Source organism: Eretmochelys imbricata, chromosome 1 (genome assembly GCF_965152235.1).
Source record: "Eretmochelys imbricata isolate rEreImb1 chromosome 1, rEreImb1.hap1, whole genome shotgun sequence".
In the NCBI taxonomy this organism is placed as follows: Eukaryota; Metazoa; Chordata; order Testudines; family Cheloniidae; genus Eretmochelys; species Eretmochelys imbricata.
In genome coordinates, this window is record NC_135572.1 from 335,672,478 (window position 1) to 335,689,306 (window position 16,829).

General features: G+C 46.0%; 1 protein-coding gene across 1 annotated transcript in view; it reads left to right on the top strand.

Moving 5' to 3' along the window:
• Nucleotides 1–16,829, top strand: part of FBXL13 (F-box and leucine rich repeat protein 13) — a 177,487-nt gene that overhangs the window by 109,815 nt on the left and 50,843 nt on the right. Inside the window, exons 13-15 of the mRNA XM_077807867.1 lie at nucleotides 9,350–9,448; nucleotides 10,312–10,429; nucleotides 10,597–10,759. Of these exons, the coding sequence (XP_077663993.1) occupies nucleotides 9,350–9,448; nucleotides 10,312–10,429; nucleotides 10,597–10,759 (380 nt within the window). The remainder of the gene's footprint in view (nucleotides 1–9,349; nucleotides 9,449–10,311; nucleotides 10,430–10,596; nucleotides 10,760–16,829) is intronic.

Genomic DNA, 16,829 nt, shown 5'->3' on the forward strand with positions numbered 1-16,829 from the left:
TTCTAAATCCTCAACTTTCAGACTAAGCAAGATTTGAATCAAACAGCTTTTCTCACCCTACTGGATGTTACAGGCAGGTTACAGTTCTTAATACACAGGCTGAATTTCCTTCTCAGCCTGGGACCAATCTCCCTAGTTCTTGTTGCCTTCAGAGTAGGTGTGGGAGGAGAGAGGTGCTCTTATGGTGCCACTGTCCCTTATATTAAACCCTCAGTCCATGTGCCTGAAAAAATATTGTCCCAGACATGTCCTGGTGGACCTTGCTCAATCACAGAGTTGAGCAATTCCCCTTGTGTGGTGCTTGCTCAACTCTCTCTTATTGAATTGTAAATCTCATTTACAATTCCCCTGCTGGTCAGTGGTCATTTAACGCCCACCAGGGTGTGGGTCACCACCTTTGTTGCCACTGGAGAGTGGGCATCGCCCAGAATCACAACATATTTCAATAACAATCACATGACAAAAGCTCATAACTTCATACACAATAACGACATACACATTTTGACAGAACAATGAGTTTCAGCAAATCATGACCTTTCATGTGGTACCTTACAAGACATGCTTTGTATGAAATATCACAACCATATACAAATGATGAATATGGGGGTTACAGGGTGCTACTTTGAGGCACAATGCATCATTCTGACCCACCATAAACTGTATTTCATAAGGATCAGATTTTTTTATATATCCACCCTAAATTTGTCCCCATTGTACATTCCTATTTCCACATAAATCAGTCCATAAGCTTGCCTGTGTTTTTTCTTAAGCCTCAGAGCACCGTGAAGGAACAGAGACTCCATTCATTGGCTGTGCATTGAGCATTGGAGTTCTTTCTTCAGAGAACAAAACTCTTTAGGAAATCACCCAGACTCTTCATTGCTCTTACGGAATCATGAGTGAGAGGGCGATCTCATCACAGGTTTTTCTTTGCTGTGTAGATGTACCCATGGAAGGCATGATTTATCATTATGTATGACTTTAACTTTACCTTGATAGAATCTCATCAGGCTGAAAAACCAGCATCATTGGAAATTACATGAACTAATAAAGTACAGTTCAATTCCCTGCTCCACCACTGGCTTCCTGTGTGATTTTGGGCAAGTCACTTAGCCTCTCTGTGCCTGAGTTCGCCATGTGTGAAAATGGTGATAATAGCACTGCCCTGCCTCAGGGGTGTTGTGAGGATTAATATATTAAAAAGAATGTGAAGCACTTTGAGATCTACTGATGTAAAGCACTATAAGACCTAGGTATTATTATCATCACTACTACAAATTCTTTTGAAGTTCTCTAATTTATAATATTAGATGAACCAGTTCTCAGAAGACAGCACTTAAATTCAGAAGAAACTGAAAACATGTTTATTATACAATGGTTTATGTTGTTCAAAAATATTTATTTTAAAAATGGGCTTGAGCCATAAAATTTTGATCTGGATTCCAAGCATCTCAGGGCTTGGGTTAGGTCCATTGTAGAGATAAGAGAAGGCTGTAAAATTCATACCAGGATTTAGATTTTGAAATACCCCTCCGCTGAAGAGCTAGATCAGGGGTGAGCAAACTACGGCCCAGGGGCCACATCCAGCCCTTCAGATGTTTTAATCCGGCCCTCAAGCTCCTGCTGGGGAGCGGAATCCGGGGCTTGCCCCGCCCCGTGCCGTGGCTCGGCACAGCTCCTGGAAGCAGCGGTATGTCATCATCGGGCTCAGTGGGTAGTGATCAATGGCTCCATGTCTAGTTGGCAGCCGATATCAAGCGGAGTGCCCCAAGGGTTGGTCCTGGGGCCGGTTTTGTTCAATATCTTCATTAATGATCGGAGGATGGCGTGGGTTGCACCCTCAGCAAGTTTGCAGATGACACTAAATTGGGAGGAGTGGTAGATATGCTAGAGGGTAGGGATAGGATACAGAGGGACCTAGACAAATTAGAGGATCGGGCCAAAAGAAATCTGATGAGGTTCAACAAGGACAGTGCAGAGTCCTGCACTTAGGATGGAAGAATCCCATGCACGGCTACAGACTAGGGACCAAGTGGCTAGGCAGCAATTCTGCAGAAAAGGACCTAGGGGTTACAGTGGATGAGAAGCTGGATATGAGTCAACAGTGTGCCTTTGTTGCCAAGAAGGCTAACAGCATTTTGGGCTGTATAAGTAGGAGCATTGCCAGCAGATCGAGGGATGTGATCATTCCCCTCTATTCGGCATTGGTGAGGCCTCATCTGGAGTACTGTGTCCAGTTTTGGGCCCCACACTACAAGAAGGATGTGGAAAAATTGGAAAGAATCCAGTGAAGGGCAACAAAAATGATTAGGGGGCTGGAGCACATGATTTATGAGGAGAGGCTGAGGGAACTGGGATTATTTAGTCTGCAAAAGAGAAGAATGAGGGGGGATTTGATAGCTGCTTTCAACTACCTGAAAGGGGGTTCCAAAGAGGATGGATCTAGACTGTTCTCATTAGTAGCAGATGACAGAACAAGGAGTAGTGGTCTCAAGTTGCAGTGGGGGAGGTTTAGGTTGGATATTAAGAGAAACTTTTTCACTAGGAGGTTGGTGAAGTACTGGAATGCGTTACCTAGGGAGGTGGTGGAATCTCCTTCCTTAGAAGTTTTTAAGGTCAGGCTTGACAAAGCCCTGGCTGGGATGATTTAGTTGGGGTTTGGTCCTGCTTTGAGCAGGGGGTTGGACTAGATGACCTCCTGAGGTCTCTTTCAACCCTGATATTCTATGATTCTATGTTCCACCTCTGGCTCCTATGTGTAGGGGCAGCCAGGGGCTCTGCACACTGCCCCTGCCCCAAGCGCCATCCCCGCAGCTCCCATTGGCCAGGAACCGCGGCCAGTGGGAGCAGCAGGGGCAGCACCTGCGGACGGGGCAGCGTGTGGAGCCCCCTGGCTGTCCCTACACGTAGGAGCCAGAGGAGGGACATGCTGCTGCTTTGGGGAGCTGCTTGAGGGAAGCACCGCCTGGAGCCTGCACCCCTGACCCCCGCCTGCACCCCAATCCCCTGCCATAGCCCTGATCCCCCGCCTGCCCTCTGAGCCCCTTGGTCCCAGCCCAGAGCACCCTCCTGCACCCCCAGCCCCACCCCAGAGCCCATACCCCCAGCTGCAACTCTCACCCCCATCCCCCGCACCCCAGCCCCCTGCCTTAGACCGAAGCCCCTTCCCACACCCTGAACTCCTAATTTCTGGCCCCACCCCAGAGCCCTCACCCCCTCCCGCACCCCACACCCCAATTTCATGAGCGATCATTGCCTACCATACAATTTCCGTACCCAGATGTGGCCCTTGGGCCAAAAAATTTGCCCACCCCTGTGCTAGATGAACCACTGTTTAGTTCTTTAAAGTGCCAAGTCAAGCATCTCAAGCCTTTACAGTTATAAGTAGTCTGTTACACTAATACTATATACATGTTCTTTACTTGTTTAGTAGTTTGAATTGATATGTTTTATAGTTCACTCAGTATGGAGGTACAAGCAATTCTGCAATATTGGAACATACCTCTAGCTCTTACCGTACTGTTCTTCTTTGAGTGCTTGCACATGTCCATTCCAGTATAGGGTTTTGCATGCCCCAAGCACAGACGCTGGAATTTTCTACTCTAGTGATATCTGTCAGGTCGGCTCCAGCACTGTCTGGTGCTGTGCATTCATAGCACTGGTATAAAGGGCTCTGCTGAACCCGTTCCCCTTCATTTCCTTCTTATCGCCCAGGACAGTGGCTGGAACTCCTTTCATTGCTTAGGCAATTCCTCCTAGTGGCTTTTTCTATTTCTTCAGTGTAAATAGTTACTGTAGTTTGATAGTTAGTAGTTAGTTCAAACAGTTGAATAGTTTTAATAGATTGTTTCGGACGCCTCCGCTCTTCGTTAGCAAGGTTGTTTGCCTTCCCAGAGCCAGGGCATGCCTCAGTCATTGGGCATCAAGCCTTGCACTTTCTGTGGCAAGTCAATGCCATTAAGTCACTTGCACTCGAGTTGTCTCAAGTGCTTGGGGAATCTCACAGGAAAGACTGCTGCCAGATTTGCAAGATCTTCAAACCCTGTACCAAGAAGGATCGGAGAGCAAGATTGAAGGTCCTTTTCATGGAGGCAGCCCTAAGTCCCACTTCAGAACTGTGTTTCTTGGACTCGGCACCAAGCACCTCAGCTTCTGTGCGGAGCCCTCCTCATAACGGTCATGATTCCTGGCACTGATCTTCATCTCCGGTGCCAAAGAAGAAACATAGAAAGCAGCAGCAGAAGAGTTAATCTCCAGTGCCAAAGACAAGTAGGCATGGGGACCATGATAGAGCCTGCATTGAGCCACTCTTCCTCCCTGGGACTGCAAGAGCAGCTGCCTTCAGCTTCGGTACCTCCTCAAGTTCCACTGATGCCAGCACAGAAGGCATCTTTTTCGGGCAGACAGCATACAGGTCAGTTTGCAGTACTGTTGACTCTGGAGACATTTACAGTGGCCAGGGACCTACTTTCCCTACCAGTACCTGTGTCCCCGGAGATTCAAGACTCAGCACCGCTGGTACCGCTGAGTGGCAGAGAGCCATCTCCAGGACTTTGCCTGGCACCGCAACCGCCCTCAAGGTGAAAACCCACTTTGGTAGCATCTGCACAATCTTCTCCATGATGCCAAGAACCGGCACGGAGGGGAGCGGCACTGCCTTGGTTTCCCCGTCACAGGTCGTCTTCTTCATCAGAGTCCAAAATGGGGTCTTATTCTTCCTGTCATCATAGCTGCCTGCACTGTTCCACAGGCCATTCCTATACTACTGTGACCCCAAATATAGGGGAGCTGCTGAATGCTTGGTCACCAGGTGCATGGGGACCGGCTCCTATGCAGTTGCCATTTTGGAACCAATGGGGGTTTCTGCTGGCCCATGGCACCCTCTCAAGGTGACCATACTCTGTGGCCTTGGAAAGTAGCACCCCCCGTACCGTGTCGAGGGACCACTGACCCAGACTCTGGTACCGAACCCGGTACTGAGTCTCTGGAATAAGTCCTGCAGGTCTCTGCTGATACAGAGGAAGTGGCAGAAGCTCCTCAGCCAGTCATAGCCTGACCACAAGGACTACTGGGACTTGTTAAAGTGGGTGGCTTTGAACTTGGGTATACAGGCAGAGGTTGTCAAGGAGACAACTCATAGATTCCTAGATATTTTGTCAGCAGCGGTTCCCTCTCCGGTGGCTTTACCACTCAGTGAGACCATTATTGACCCAGCCAGGGCACTGTGGCAAACCCCTGCCTCCCTCTCTCCTACAGCGAAGCATACAGAGCAGGTGGGAAGTTGGGGTAGACAAAAATTGGATGGTGTATCCCACTTCTACTGTACTTACAACCCAATGATCTGAGGTAATGTGGGTCCAGGCATTGAGGAAGCGGGAATGTCAGTTGGAAAACAAGGGAGCAGCAGGATCAGGTGTTGAGGGGACTGTAAGGTCGACCTCATGCATCTTGTCAAAATGAGTGCTTTGAGCTCCCCGAGTGTCTGGGATCAGTTTGCATGGTTCTGTTGAAGAGGTTGGCAGAGGAGGCTACACCTGAACCCCCGATCTTCCTCCTCTGTTGATCTTGCCTGGCTGGCTGGGCAAAGTAGCAGCCAATCTGTTGGGACCTCTAGTGTTTTCTGGATACTGCAGGGGTATACAAACCTGGAGATTTCAAAGTCGTCATAGAGTCTTTAAAAACATGGAGCCTAGCATCTGTTTTCTCTGAAAAGAGCAAGGACCCTTCAAAGGGGAGGACGTGGAAGATTGGTTGCACCTCATGAGGAAATACCGAGGATTGCAACCACGAGTTACTGTGCATGGTTACCAGCTGTGGCCATTGGTGTGGCCATGGAATCAGCGGCATCCAGAGCTGCCTGTAGGGAGGCCCTTGCCACTGTTTTCCCTTTCTCAACTAAAGAAGAGAACTCATGTCTAGACTCCTGGAGGAGCAAGTCCTTACATTTTAGCATGGACTCCCACATACTAAAATCATAGCGGCCTAGCAAGGCTTGCTGGTTCGCTATGTGGAGCTGTAGTGTCGTCGCCCCCCACACACCCGCCATGGAGTAGGCCTTTCTGCCGAAAAGGTCCAATTTCTTTGGATCTTTCGCCTTGGGCATGGATCCCACTTGACCTTGTTGATCTCTTTCATTGGTGGCCACCACAACCAGGGACCTTGGGGGCGGGTGCCAATCTTCCTGCTTGTATTCTACCCTAAATCACATACAAACAGAGAGGAACAGTGCCTACACTCTTTCTCTAGCTTTCTATGTACAAAGGGCCAAACCATTCTGCAGATCAACTCAGCTGTTCATAGCGATAGCAGAGAGAATGAAGGGCTGTCATAAATATAAAGGGAAGGGGTAAACCCCTTGGAAATCCCTCCTGGCCAGGGGAAAGCTCCTCTCACCTGTAAAGGGTTAAGAAGCTAAAGGTAACCTCGCTGGCACCTGACCAAAATGACCAGTGAGGAGACAAGATACTTTCAAAAGCTGGGAGGAGGGAGAGAAACAAAGGGTCTGTGTGTCTGTCTATATTCTGTCTTTGCCGGGGATAGACCAGGAATGGAGTCTTAGAACTTTTAGTAAGTAATCTAGCTAGGTACGTGTTAGATTATGATTTCTTTAAATGGCTGAGAAAAGAACTGTGCTGAATAGAATAACTATTTCTGTCTGTGTATCTTTTTTGTAACTTAAGGTTTTGCCTAGAGGGGTTCTTTATGTTTTGAATCTAATTACCCTGTAAGGTATCTACCATCCTGATTTTACAGGGGGGATTTCTTTATTTCTATTTACTTCTATTTTTATTAAAAGTCTTCTTGTAAGAAAACTGAATGCTTTTTCATTGTTCTCAGATCCAAGGGTTTGGGTCTGTGGTCACCTATGCAAATTGGTGAGGCTTTTTATCCAACATTTCCCAGGAAAGGGGGGGTGCAAGTGTTGGGAGGATTGTTCATTGTTCTTAAGATCCAAGGGTCTGGGTCTGTAGTCACCTAGGCAAATTGGTGAGGCTTTTTACCAAACCTTGTCCAGGAAGTGGGGTGCAAGGTTTTGGGAAGTATTTTTTGGGGAAAGATGCGTCCAAACAGCTCTTCCCCAGTAACCAGTATTAGTTTGGTGGTGGTAGCGGCCAATCCAAGGACAAAAGGTGGAATATTTTGTACCTTGAGGAAGTTTTGACCTAAGCTGGTAAAGATAAGTTTAGGAGGTTTTTCATGCAGGTCCCCACATCTGTACCCTAGAGTTCAGAGTGGGGGAGGAACCTTGACGAGGGCCTTTCCATCTTCACCCGGAGAATTTCATCCTGGATTACTTCATGCATTCAGGCGTGTTATGAACTTGCAGGTGTTCTTCCCCCAGCTAACCTGGCTGCTCATTCCACAAGATTGCAGGCCTCCTTGGCTGCTTTCCTAGTGCAAGTCCCTATTCAGGACATCTGCAGAGCAGTGACCTGGTCATCCGTGCACACATTCTCAATGAACTATGCCAGGAATGGCCAAACAGCAGCTTGCAAGCCAAATGCGGCTCTTTTACAGTTAAAGTGTGGCTCATGTAGCTCCCCAGGTCTCCCCATTCTCCACCTACCAGATTGTGACGGGGGAGGAGGGGAACTCAGGGCTTCTGCCCTGCAGCAAGATGGTGGGGCAAGGGGCTTCTGTCCAGCAGGGATGGGGGTCTAGGGCAGGGGAGGGCAAACTACGGCCCGCAGGCTGGATCCAGCCAGTCAGGTTTTTCAGTTCGGCCCACGGGATTGCACCACGTCCCTGCGGCCCCTGGGGGAGGGAGGGGCAGAGGGCTCCATGCACTGCCTTCACCTGCAGGCACTGCCCCCCGCAGCGCCCATTGGCTGGGAATGGGGAACCATGGCCAATGGGAGCTTCGGGGGTGGTATCCTCAGGCAAGGGCAGCGCATGGGAGTGGTAACCTCAGGCAAGTGGCAACCCACCCACCCCTAGGAGCCACTGCCGGACATGCTGGCCACTTCCGGGAGCGGCATGGGGCCAGGGCAGGCAGGGAGCCTGCCTTAGCTCTGCTGCGTGCTGTTGCCACCCTGGAGCCACTTGAGGTAAGCGGTGCCAGGCTGGAGCTCGCACCCCGACCCCCTGCTGCACCCCGCACCCCAATCCCCTGCCCTGAGCCCCCTGCCACACCACACACCCTTCCTGCACCTCAACCCCTTGCCCTGAGTCCCTTCCTGCACACTGCACCCCCTCCCACACCCCGTACTCCCTCCCGCACCCCAACCTCCTGCCCCAGCCCTACATTCATGGCTCTGCATACAGTTTCCCCACCCAGATGTGGCCCTTGGGCCAAAAAGTTTGCCATCTCCTGGTCTAGGGGATTCAGCCCCACAGAGGTGCCTGCTGGGTCTCCAGGGCTTCAGCCCCAGGGGAGGCGCCAGCTGAAGCCCCTACCCCCACCACCCTACCTCAGGCAGAAGCCCCAAGCCCTGGAAGGTGCGCCCAGCTCTCGAACTTCTGAAGATTGTCATATGCGGCTTGGAGGGTCAGTACGTTTTGCTATCCCTGCACTATGCCATCACCCAGCAAGCTAGAGATGATGCCAATTTCAGCCACGCAGTCTTATAGCCAGCCTGTATGAACTCCAAGCCCACCTCCTGTACAACTGCTTGTGAGTCACCTACATTGGAATGGACATGTGCAACCACTTGAAGAACAAAAAACAGTTACTAACCATTCTTAACTGTTGTTCTTTGAGATGTGTTGCACATGTCCATGCCAAAACCCATCTTCTTTGAGTCAGTCAGTAAGAAGAAACTGAAGGGGAGTGGGGTTGGCAGGGCCCTATGAGTGCAGCACCAGAGGGTGTCAGAGCTGACCTGATGGATACCACTAGGGCAGTGGTTCCCAAACGTGTTCCGCTGCTTGTGCAGGGAAAGTCCCTGGTGGGCCGGGCTGGTTTGTTTACCTGCCGCGTCCGCAGGTTTGGCCGATCGCGGCTCCCACTGGCCGCGGTTCGCTGCTCCAGGCCAAAGGGAGCTGCTGGAAGCGGCGTGGGTGGAGGGACGTACTGGCTGCCGCTTCCAGCAGCTCCCATTGGCCTGGAGTAGCGAACTGTGGCCAGTGGGAGCCACAGTCAGCCGAACCTGCAGACGCGGCAGGTAAACAAACCGGCCCGGCCCGCCAGGGGCTTTCCCTGCACAAGCGACAGAACAAGTTTGGGAATCACTGCACTAGGGAAAAAATTCCAGCAAGTGTGCTTGGGGCGCGCATACACCTACGTTGGAATGGACATGTGCAACACATCTTGAAGAACAACAGTTACAGAAAGGTTAGTAACTGTTTTTTCTTTGTTGAGTTTCCTGTAAATGCTTTATAAAATCTGATTTCTTTTTTTTTTAATTAGATCTCTGTTGATGGCTTCAGATATATTGCTAACAGCTGCAGTGGGATTAAGCACTTGGTAATCAATGATATGCCAACTCTTACAGACAAATGTATTCAAGTAAGAAATTGAAAACAACCTTGCATTTAGGGGAAATTTCTGCCATTGAATACATGTGTACCTTTCATATTGACTTCAAAGGGAGTTACGCACATGCAGTCTGATAGGAGAATTTTACCCTTTAAACACTTTTTACAAGAATATATATTTTTAAAAATCACCAAACAAATTAGATCAATTTTATTCCAGACCAGATTTACAAGTCCTTTTAACACTTGATTACTCTCAGAAACTTTCAACAGTTGTTCCATCTTTTCCCACCTGTGCATTGGCACAATCAAAGCATAATCTCCTATCTTATAAATAAGACCTATTTGGCTTTATTTTGTATTAAATCAAAGTTTAGCTGGCCATTAGTATAGAATATCAAGCCAATATTGTGCTGCTGATTTTTTGCAGAGAACTTCCTGTTGACTTCAATGAAGAGTTCTGCATTAAAACTGAAGGTACAATAGGGCCACAGATATGGTAAAAAAAAATTCAAGCTTCTGCAAATCTAATTGTTATACTAGATGTATACTCTTGTGTTTCTGCCCCCCGCCCTCCCAGCCTCCCTCAGGTCACTGATTTTTTCCCCCTTATGTTTTAAATTATAATAAAAAAATACAAGATTTTAAGTTGAATATCTGTACCATTGGTTTCAGAGTAACAGCTGTGTTAGTCTGTATTCGCAAAAAGAAAAGGAGTACTTGTGGCACCTTAGAGACTAACCAATTTATTTGAGCATAAGCTTTCGTGAGCTACAGAAAACACAATGGTTGTTATTAGATCAGTGAACAAAATATTAGTTAGTTTTTGGCTATGTGACATACCACAAATGTGGATGTTCTGTTTAATCATCCTTTTTTGTTTTCTTTTCAAAGGCTTTAGTTGAAAAATGCCAACAGATTATGTCTGTTGTTTTTCTGGACTCTCCACATCTTTCTGATGTAGCTTTTAAAGCCCTTGCTGAATGTAAACTTGTCAAGGTCAGAATTGAAGGTCAGTGACTTTACAGTATTTCAGTAGAATTATTAATTTATGCTTTTAGAGTCTGATCTGGCTCATTTGAAATCAGTAGGAGCATTTCAATTAATTTCAGTGGGGATTTGGATCAAGTCCTTAATGCATGGCTAATATGTGATTTATACCTTCATGTAATTCAACAGGGAATAATCGGATTACTGATTTAAGTTTCCAGTTGATGAGCAAATCCTGCCCACAAATTAAGCACATTTATATGGCTGATTGCCAGAAGATTACAGATGTCAGTCTTAAGACAATTTCTCCGTTGAAGTATATTCTTGTATTGAATTTAGGAGACTGTGTAAGGTAATAAATTACATCCAGTTTTCTGTGATCTATTTATTTTAGTTAAATCATTTATATTCCTCTTAAGGTGAATTGCTTTCAGATTTAAATGCTCTGACTGTGCTAATAAATATAGTATTAATTTATTTTTTAAAGTATTGCATATTTGGTACATTTTTGTTCCAAATATACCAAATATGTACCAAATAAAAATAGGGTTTTTTTCTGTAGCATGTTTTGAAAAATACATTGGATATAAATATTGATTAGTACCCATATCTAGCAAAGCACTTAAGCACGCATGTAACTCTAAGCACATGAGTAGTCCCAGGCATGTACTTAAGTACTTTGCTGGATTCAGGCCATAGTGAGGATAGTACGAAACAGAATAGAATGTACAGTGGGACAGGGAAATTAGAGATTAAGCTTGTTTTATTAGCTTCTTGAAGGTGGAGATAATGTATTCGGACTAGGAAGTACTAGGACATTAACAAAATTACCTTCTTTTTCACAGTTATCAGCATAAAAGCAGCAAGTTGCGTTACTGCAGAAATATAGATTTGATGTAAAATCTGTTTTCAAATTTAAATTTGTATTACGTTATTAGAAACAAAGCCAAATAACAAATAGATTATGGACCAGATCCTGGCCCATGCTCCAGAACAGCACAAAAGAACCCTAAAACTGTCCCCATTCTAGGTTTTGTGGTGTAGTGGATGTGTCAGGAGGGATGAGTGCAAAAAATTATTTAAATCTTGGCAGTGGCCCATTAAATAGTGCCATGCAATTGGATTGCTACTTATCTTGAGATTTCTAGGGACATCCTAATTTTAAGGGGCTACATTCACAAGCAAAAGGATGGCAACGCTCTCATGGTATTGTCCATCATCCCGTCCAGAATACAGTAAAGTTTCTCCCAAGGCTGTTGTTAATCTTCCTGATCCTGTCCATCTGCTCTCGCTGACACCCAGGATGTGTAAGCTGGAGCATCTCGTCTCTGCTGTGACCTGAGCTAGCTTCCCTGTTTCGTACATTGTCCATATGTTCCAAAAAATGAGTTTGTTTTTTGTCTTAGTGTTGAGCACGTCAGTCTTCATGCCACTGGCTTCCTTTCGGCTTTCACCACTGGCAATCATATAGGTCATTGACTCCTGAAGGCCATCACACACAGGAATGGTCGATTTCTCCGCTGCTGTTTTCGTAACATATTTTGTTTTTTACGGGATAGGGTTGTTAGCCCTGTGCCTAATCCCCAACCTGGAGGACCAGAGTGTCTGTTTTGTCTGGCCCCTCCCCCACAGACCAGTCCAGCATGGTTGAACCTGCCAGGAGCAAAAAGCCCCCGCCAACACAGACTCTGGGGATCGTTAGAGCATGCAAGCTGTCCTGCCACGACAAGGCACGGACACCAGAGGACAAGATCAACCACAATAAGACAGATATCATTACCTTTAATACTGCCTCATCACCAGTACAGATAGAGGATCATGTTTTCACCAATGTAGAAATGTTCACATACTTGGGCAGCACCATCAGCCAGGATGGTGGAATAAGCCAGGACATCCGGAACAGAATTAGTAAAACCAGGAACACCTTTAGGAGGTTAAATACAGTCTGGAAATCATCAAAATACAACACCAAAACCAAACTCAAGACCTATCAGAGTTGCGTACTTTCAACACTACTTTATAGTGCAGAATGCTGGGGAATGAGAAAGTATGACATGTCCAAACTGTCTTCATTTCAGAAAAATCCTCCGTATCTTTTGGCCCAGAACAATCTCAAACCAAGATCTATCGACACAGGGCAGCCAAGAGGATCTGAGTACCATCATTGCCAGGAGGCGTTGGAGATGGATTGGCCTTGTGTTTCAGATGGAAACTGATTCCATCACCAGAATATCAATAAGATGGACATCTGAAGGCAAGCGAAAACAAAGCCACCTGAAAACAACATGGCAAAGAACTGTGGAAGCTGAGCTGAAAAACCTGGGGCACTGCTGGGGAACCATTGAAAGACTTGCCAGAAACAGACAGGAGTGGAAGAGCTTCATCACGGCCCTAAACAATGGGAACATGATGATGATGGTGATGATGATTCACAAGCAATTAAATCACTTTTGGGCTTGTTGATGCTGCATCACAATGTGATAACAATGCATGTAAATATAATTTATGTTGTGTTGAGATGTGCTACTGTAGTGGCATGACATTATGATAGTGGAGACAGCTGCCTGAATTTTCTGCTTTAACATTTAGGCCATGTCTACACTAGAAGGATTTACCAGTAACATTTTTACCTACATAGGGCTGTTGACATTGTAACGTTGCTGCGCTGTGTGCACACTTTGCTGGTGCTTCCTGTCTACACTGTGAGAAGTTGTATTGGCAAGACACACATCGCTGTGGGTAGGTTTCCCAGTGTGCACTGCATGATCTGGCACATTGCCTTGTGGGACGTTTAGAAAGTGCATTGTGGGATGTCAGCATTCCTGTCAAGAAAGCGTATGGGAACTTAGATTCAAGTTCCCACAATTTGCTCTACTCCAGTCTCCATCCCATGATCTTATATTTTTGTGCTGTATTTTTTAAAATTCCCACAATTATTTGCACCAGTTTTCGATCTCTCTGCCATCTCACTGGCAGAAGCATAAATGGTGAACAGAATGCTGGAGTTCTTGTGTCTGTTGTAGGAATAGGGCAGCTGGGCCTGATTCTTCTGTATTTGCAGAACCCCAGAGCTACTACAGTGGCCAGGCATGCAGCAGTGAAAATGAGAAATTTGAGCAGGAGTGGATGCTGCAGACAGGGAACAAAAATCGCCAGGTACTGCAGACATTCACCAGTTGCACATGGTGGAGTAGTGCTTCTGGGCCCGTGAAATGAGCACTGAATTGTGGGATCACATCATGATGCAAATCTGGGGTACCAGTGTAAGTGTGTAATGCAGAAGGCCACATTTTTGGAATTGTGTGCAGATCTTATCCCAGTCCTCCTGCACAGAGACACCAAAATGAGAGCTGCTTTGACAGTGGGGAAACAGGTGGCAATCATGCTGTGGAAGCTAGCAATACTGGATTGCTATCCATTTATAGACAATCAATTCCATGTTGGGAAGTCCGCAGTAGGGGCTGTTGTCATCCAGGTGTGGAATACCATTAAAAATGTCCTGCTACGCAGGATTGTGACTCTGCGCAATGTGCAGGAAATAATAGATGGATTGAGTGCTGTGTGCTTCCCAGGCTGCACTATGAGAGACATATCCTGATTCTGTCTTGCTTCTGAATATATAAACAGAAAGGAATACTTTTCCAGGTTATGCAAACACTGGTGGATCCCTGGGGATGCTTCACTGACATTAACATTGGGCTGTCTGGCAAGGTGCATGATACTTGCATTTTCAGGAACACACAACTTTGATGACAAGCTGCATTCACAGAGATTTTTCCTGGACCAGCACCTTCACAGTGGCGAGACTGCAATCCCAGCTGTGATTCTTGGGGGTCCCAATCTACCCTTTGCTTCCCTGGCTTATGAAGCCACATGTTGGGCTCATGGACAACAGTAAGAAAAGATATAACTATCCTCTGAGCTGGGTGCAAGATGATTGTTGAATGTGCATCTGGTAGATGGAAAGGATGATGGAATTGTCTCATAACTACACTGGATCTCAGTGAGCCAAATATTCCTATTATTGCTGCAATGTGTGACACATCATATTTGTGAGGCAAATGGAGAAACATTACAAACAAGATGGAGGAGGGGAACTGGAAAATCTGTCTGATTTTGAACATCCAAACCCAGGGGCAATTACAAGAGCACACCAAAGTGCTGGAAAGTTGAAGGAGGCTTTAAGAGCACATTTTAGATGGTGTTCTGTAGTAAGCCAGTATTTTGCTTTGTGTTTATTTGTATCACTTTGTAATTCAATTGTAGTTTGCTTGTATCTGAATAATTAGAAATGAATTGTTAATATACTGTTTGAATCTGGAGAGAGGATATTGGTTTGCGGGTCACATGGATGTCTTATAAGACAAAATAAATCTTGATTTTCACAAACCAAACTTTACTGAACCGTTATAAACAATAACACTTCAACAAAACCCCATTTAAAACCATTTAAAAAAAAGGTGCTGAGTTTTCCTGTATGAATCACCTATCAGAGTAGGTTCACTCACTGGGGTTGAGTGGAAGTGACACACTATGCTGGGAGACTGGGGGGGGCCTATGGGCCAGGTCCTGGAACCCTACAATTGTCCAAGCATTGCAATGGCTGCTGGAGTGAAAGTTTTTGGGAGCTTTTTATCTGAATATGCTGTTCCAGGAGCTGCATGATGTCTTGGTGGACTTCACTATGCACCTCCTAGTCCTTCTGCCTCTCCTCCAGCAAGTGATTTCTCTAAACTCCCTTGTTTTGTGGATCTTGAACCTGGAGGTCCTGAAGAGATCTGAGAACATGTCCTCCAGTGACTGTTTCTTTTTCCTTTTGATCAAAGTTAGTCTTTTCAACAGGTGTGTGTGTGGGTGCCTCTCAAGGAAACCTTAGGTAAGGTCACTGATAAACAACAAGACAGACAGACATTGTTAGAATTAAAGGCTTGGCCTCCAGAAAAAGATAAATGAGAAAATTCCCTCAAAAGTTCCCCTAAAAATTCATAAAAATACGAACAGGGTCATACTTTCCAGGCTGCTTGTATTAGAACAATTCAGCAGCTCCCAGTATGATTAATATAATGTGGGCACTTTTCAGAGCCTATAGCAGTGAGAGGGTGATGGTCTTGGTAATAAATATAGAGATAGTGCAGTAAATATTGCAACATTTATTACAGGCAATGGTGATTCTCGCTGAAAATATCACTCATGAAGTAGTCAAAGGCCAAGAGAAGGCAACTGCTCAAGGCAACACAAAGCCATTGGGCCCTTATGCTGCTAGCCTCTTCGCAGTGATGGTGCTGCAAGAATTCATTGAAGAGTGGCATGGGAAAGTTTCCTATACCAGGGAAGAACAAAAGCAACCCTTCCAAGAAATCTCAAGGCAAAACTTAAAAAATAACTCCTTTAAAACTTTATCAAGGTTGTGCCAGATGATAACAGGGAGATCTGTGACAAGATCAACACAACACTCCAAAAGAGGAGGAGAGTGGTTACTGCTCCTTAGCCGTGCAGGTCAATTAAAGGCCAAGATCCACAGAGCCAAAAACAAACTCTTTCTACCTCCGGATCCAATTACAGCATGCAAATAATTAGTTTTGGGCTTAGACTCTTGGATTGGAAAACCAAAGCTCTGCATGTTTTGATGTTTAAAATACATGTTTACTGTATACTGTTAGCCATAGAAAATCAGGTAGTCTGAATGAGCAGTTCCTGGATTGCTTGCAAGAATTATTTGAAATTTTCTATGTGTTTTTATTTGAATGCTCAGATTTCAGGATCAGTGTTTTTCTTTTTCTGCTTGCAATGCTTTTATTGACATTGCTCTCTTTTTGCATATGACTGCCAGTGCATGTTGTTAAAATAAACCAACTTTTTTGAAATGCAATTCCTTTGGTTCCTCCCCATGCACTTTTGGATGCTATTTTGAGTGTGCGTAGGAAGGATTTTTGCGAGATGTGAGCAATTTATTTTTTAAGCCATGAAACAAGTGGTAGCAGTGAATTTTTCCTCCAGGCTCATCTGGGTTAGATTTGGTTTACACTCCTGGCTCTCCACATTGTCTGCATTCTTCACATGCACCCTCCTCAACAAGCTCTCCATCGCTGGTCACTGTTGGGGTTCTTTCCTTCAGGTCTTGTGAGGTGTCCATGGTAATTTCTGGGGTGATGGAGGTGGTGTCCCCATCAAGTATGGCATCCAGTTCTGCATAGAAGTGATAGATGTAGGGGCTAGCCCTAGATTTTTTATTGGTCTCCCTTGACTTTCGGTGCAACAGATGCATTTCCGTCCCCTCCACCATGGGTGGCACATGAACCATTGACTGGGGAAGGCTAGCTCCCAGCCCCGCCCCTTCCACCTGAGGCCACACCCCTTCCGTATTCCCCCTCCGCCAGAGATCCCCTCATCCGCAACCACCGGTCCCCGCCCCAGGCTAGCTC